This window comes from Arachis ipaensis, chromosome B05 (genome assembly GCF_000816755.2).
Source record: "Arachis ipaensis cultivar K30076 chromosome B05, Araip1.1, whole genome shotgun sequence".
Classification (NCBI taxonomy): Eukaryota; Viridiplantae; Streptophyta; class Magnoliopsida; order Fabales; family Fabaceae; genus Arachis; species Arachis ipaensis.
The window spans coordinates 138895071-138900457 of record NC_029789.2 but is presented as its reverse complement, the minus strand read 5'-3'; the positions used below and the strand labels follow the sequence as shown (position 1 = coordinate 138900457).

General features: G+C 35.5%; 1 protein-coding gene across 1 annotated transcript; it reads right to left on the bottom strand.

Annotated features, from left to right (window-relative positions):
* On the bottom strand, window positions 427-3520 carry LOC107641294. Its single transcript, XM_016344791.1, has 3 exons — window positions 2789-3520; window positions 2493-2676; window positions 427-2396 (listed from the first exon to the last, which is right to left on the bottom strand). Exons 1-3 carry the CDS (start codon window positions 3518-3520, stop codon window positions 427-429), a joined length of 2886 nt encoding a protein of 961 aa, XP_016200277.1.

Below are 5387 nucleotides of genomic sequence, written 5' to 3'. Positions count from 1 at the left end.
TTTATCGTCAATTGGTCTCATCGATGCAATTGATTGCTCATCTTTCCATGTATTCCATAACGATTGAAATCCTGTTTCCTGTAATTTATTGCATATATGTATCACAATATATTGCAGTAGTGTCCTATATATATTACTTTAGAATTAAGTAATGATATATCCCAAATAAGACATACCTCTACCTATTATTAGTTTTAAAATTTTAATTTTTATAATTTTATTGCTAAAATTATAAAATTGATAGCAACATTTAAAGAAATCAAATTTTGAATTCTTTTCAAAGTATATACAAACATTGCAAACTATAATTTATTAAAAAACCAATAATGATATATTTTAAGGATGTATGATATAATTTTTATAATTTATATATGTGAATCGTAGTTGGTGCATACCTGTTGGGATAAGTAGAGGTTCTAGTTCCTTTCACTGCCTAATCAGTTTTGCAAGATCAGATTGTTTACTTATATTGCACGTGGAGGATGGCTCTGCATTGATTGGGATCTTAAATCTAGAATGAGCTGTTCGACCACCAAGCAGTAAAGTTGTAGCTATTCCTGAGGACGCAGTTACCAAGACAATATGCCCTTTACTTCTTAAGTCTGCAATTATAGCTCTGTAAAGAAATGTCTTACCTGCTCCTCCTGGTCCATCCACGAAGAACACTCCACTTTCTCTTCGATCAATTGTATTCATAATGCACCTGAAAGCTGCAGACTGGTCATGATTCAATCTTTCTATAGAACACAGGTCTTCTTGAGGAACTTCGATGGACATTTCTTCTTGAATAATTCTAGGCATGAAGTTGTCGTTGTCGTTGTCCGAGGTTAGAGCTGGTAAATCGTATTGTCCAATATGTTTTCCATGTTGTAGGAGGATGTCATTTAAATCCCTAAACAAACGATTTGTCAACCCATTGCAGGTTGTAGTGCTTGTTGATGCGTAATCATCCACCATACATGAAAGAAACTCGTCCCACAAACTTCTTACATCTGTTGGCTCACAAAAAATTAGAATGGTGGCAAACATCCTTCTTAAAGCGCATGGCATTCTCAAAATGGATGCCTCAACCAAACATGATCTTATACTACTATCACTCTCCAACAGTCCTCGATGCTGAGCGGATTTCCTAAAGGACGAATATTGGATACCATCGACCGTTAGCAAATCATCCCAACCAGTTGGGCCTCTTACATTTGACAATAGAATACGCAAATAGAATTTTTCACCTTCTGTTGGCGAAACGGTATAGATCCGACCAATAGCTCTCTTTTGTGACCTGCGTCGATGCCATTCTTTTTCCTTGCTGTGCCAACTGTAATATTCTGGAATTTCCCTGTACAAAAGATGTCTAGATTGTTGGTCATCGGCCCGATTAAGTGCAAAGAATTCAGTGAGCATTGTTCTTGAGAAATAGTCATTATTAACTATTTCAGAAATAGTTTGGTGCTCATAAAAGCTCACTTGATGTTGATTTGGCAAATGAACTTGCAACCTCTCAACTGATGGGTACATTCGGTAAAGGTTGAATCGAAATATCCTCCAGCATGCCTCTGGAGCGGCAATCCATCTTGCATCAATAAACTGTTGCACCTCATCATAATGAGATCTTTTGTGAACCTCCATTGCCACACGGTCTGGTCCCTTATAGCAATACTTGTATAGATATTTTATCCTCTTGATACTGTTACATATCTCTACATTGATATGGCAATCATACTTCAGTAGTAGCCAAGGGTTGTACGGAACCACCCATCTATTGTCAATGGTGACATTTTGGTTGATAGGAATTGGAGTATCAAATCGCCTCCTATATTGAGGATATGAGTCATCACCTCGTCGTGTCTCTGGTACGAACTCTTTTGGGTAGTTGCGTTTACATTGACCGTTCTTCATGCACGGTGAAGATTGATTTAGTGTTCCGCAAGAACCATGGACCATATGCCTTAGCACTGCCTCATGTAAGTGTGGTTCTGTTTCTTTACATGGTATTTCCGCTTGGACCAAACTATCATATTGGTCAGGATCACTCAATTTGTCATTGTTTTCTAAGATTAGCAACATATGTACGTGTGGCAATCCTCTTTTCTGAAATTCGGTGACATAAATATAACTTTTCACCTTTCCCAGTACACCTTTGGTAATAACATCCTGTTTTAATTGTTCGAATTTGGCTCTGAAAATCCTAGTTGTCAGATCCGGACGATCCTGTGGAGTTTGAGTAGGACTGAGTTCCGAAGCTATTTCTGACCATGATGGATTGCATGTCATAGTTAGAAAAATATCTGGTTTTCCTTCTTTAAGAACAATAGCCATTCCATCCTCGTACCGTTGAGTCATGTCTCGACGACTGCCCACGAACGACGATGGTAATATCGTTCTTCTGCCAACATTTTCTAAAACAGATTTTAGAGAAAAGTATTATTAGTTTTAAAGTTTAAATTTAGGAACACGTAATGATCAATCATGTGGCCGTTAAGTTGAGTAATTACCAGCATTATTCTCTCCTGTGTGCAAAGCATCTTGCAAGCCTTGATACAGTTCAGCTCGAAGTTCCCTTTGTCTTTGTCGAACCCATCTTAACTTGCATGTTTTCATTTTCACATAGTTGTCAACAACATATTGTTGAAGAAGTCGCCCCGCTTGCAAAACTGTTGAGTGATCATTGGGGCGGATCTACGAATATTGAGGATTATAGAAAATTGTTAGAAATTGTGAAATGATTTATTGGTACAAACTATCATCTACGGAAGTCTATAAATGATGTAACAAATATAGGAGTTTGTACCTGGAGCATATAGCTATAATATGTCCGGCATGATACTTTGTTTTCACGTTGAGTTCGAGTATTTATATCCCATCCATGGGTTCCAAATGGAAAAAAAAGAGGATATTGTAGTGGATCGTAATACCCAACAAACTCTTGAATCCTTCTGAGGTTACCAGCATGGGTTTGAACCTTGATATCCCGTCCTCGCACCATTGTTTCAATATCATCACCGACTATTATGGCTGCTACTTGTGAAGCAGTTGGGAGACTGTATTGTGGTTGATTAGCAGGTCGCTCTCTGATCACCAAACTACACTCTTGCACATCTAGTCGTTGTGCAAGCTGGCGGAATACATGGATAAAAGAATTATATTGGTGCAACAATTGTTGTAGCTTCAAAACCAAACTTTCATGCAGTTGTGTGTTCTCCAGCATCCTATTTTGTAACTCGTGATCAGTATCGTATATATATAGTTGCAAGAAGCGTGGCCGCGCCCCCTGACCCGGATGAAATCCTCCTATACTGTGGTACATTGATCCTTGAGCACGGAATGTATATATACCATGTCTTGCTGAAGCTAATTGTTCGTCTATGTGTACACCACACGAAGTGAATGAAAAAACATGATTGTAACCACGAATGTGTTTCCTAAAATGGTTCCCTTCTGCAGAAGGGTCTAAGAAGATGTCTAGTAATTCCTGAGGAGCATTTACTTGGGGCAAAGAGACTTTTCCTCCATTGCAACACATGTCAAATGTTTCATGGTGAAACAGACGTGCATTACAGTGTGTACATGTCCTTGTAGGAGGCAGTGTAGTTTGAAGCACTGTTGTATTCGCTTGAAAATTTCGAGCACAATTGTGGGATGTTCGGACATGGTGTCTAATTTCTGCACTCGCATAGGAATATTAATAGGCTATGCATTAGTAGCTTGATTAGGATTAGAGTTGGATGTAGTAGTGGGTTCATTGTTGTGAGACAGGGAGTTATTAGCACCAGGATTTGTTGGTTCTATGTTGTTGGAAGGTAAAGTATTATCAGCAGAGACAGTGGATTTATTAGTTTAGTTCGGATTAGAATTGGATGTGGTAGTGGGTTCATTGTGTTGAGACAGGGAGTAGTTAGTATCAAAATTTTTTTCCTTCTCACTCAACTCTGTGACGAAATAGAAGATTCTTGCAATGATAAACGAACTCTCTAGACGAGTGTACAGTCTACATCGTGTTCCAATGGTCTCTTGAAATTCTATTGCAGGTTGCAGCTACGAGTCACTAATTTCTGTCACTCAAAAGAGAATTTTTTTTCTCTACATCGCTCATGAAGAAATTGAAGACAAAAAAAGACAAAAGAGAGTTAATGTTTTACTTCTCATAAAAAACAAATGATGTCGTTTCAAGAGATGTTTTACGCCAAATCATAAATGACGTTGTTTCTCTATGTTCAACGTGGCAAGAATTGGCCACGTTACTGACGACGTCAGTACTCTAGTGGTAGAAAATGAGAGAACTAATATAGTACATTTTTTTTAATTTGAAAAACTAATTTAGTAGTACAATTAAGATCTCGAAAACTAAATCAATCAAATTCCTTAATTTCAGATCAAAGTAAACTTAACTGTATTTTCCACGTGTTATTTTAAGGTTCATGCACTTGAAAAACAAAAAAAAAAATGATTAGAAAGGAAGGGGGCAGGGCTGTCCAAATAAAATGAAAATAATTTAAAATTTAAAAGGGATATTTAATTTCCATAATTAACAATGATGCAATTGGACAATCATAGGGACTTTGGGAGTGCCTTAACTTTAATCTCAATTTAAAAGGAAACTTTAGGGTAAGCCAAAAGATGATACATGCTTATTAATTTTTTTTTCCTTTTTAAAACAATAATACATGAAAACTTTCCTCGGCTGTTAATGAAATAAATATATTTTATATTTTATATCATATTCATATAAATTATCGTATTATGATATCATGACAGAGGGAGCATTTAGTTGAAATTTGATTTAATTTTAATTTTAATTTGTACATCCAATATTATTGATCTTTCAGTGATTAATTTTAGTTTAATATTAATTTTTTCAATGATTATTAAAATTAATCTTACATAATATTTAATTAGTTGGTACGACCAAACATGACAGCTGTGTATCGGATATTTTGGTGCAAAAGAATATTATTTTGTTTGTTTATGATATTTTATGACTTATGACATCCTTTTTGGTCCGCATCAATCAAAAACTTTGCTACTATCTAGTTCATGACTCATGAGCTTATCATCATAGATATATTGGATAAAAAAAAATAAAACGGTAGACAATAATTGTTGACGTTGTCCCATATCTTTGTGCAAAAGTATAGTCGATGTACCTTGTAATTAAACAAAAAGATATATTGGATAAAGAAAATTATATGGTACAGATCTAAATCTGTACAGATTTAAAGATTTGCTTACTTAAACTACACTTTTTAAAGCCACACTTTTCACTTAAAACCGTAGCTCTTCACAAAGAAAAGCGTCACCTAATGGAAAAGAGTAAATTAGAAGATTTAAGAGAAGAAATAATTAAGTTATCAAAATTAATAGATCAAAAATTAATGATTTTAACTAATGTT

What these genes read in the sequence shown, in the direction of transcription:
- LOC107641294 (XM_016344791.1), bottom strand. Translation starts at nt 3,520, where the DNA reads ATGTGTTGCAATGGAGGAAAAGTCTCTTTGCCCCAAGTAAATGCTCCT. An exon ending in ATTATAGCTATATGCTCCAG is followed by an intron (nt 2,677 to 2,788) that starts GTACAAACTCCT and finishes CAATATTCGTAG; the next exon opens with ATCCGCCCCAATGATCACTC. An exon ending in CACAGGAGAGAATAATGCTG is followed by an intron (nt 2,397 to 2,492) that starts GTAATTACTCAA and finishes AATCTGTTTTAG; the next exon opens with AAAATGTTGGCAGAAGAACG.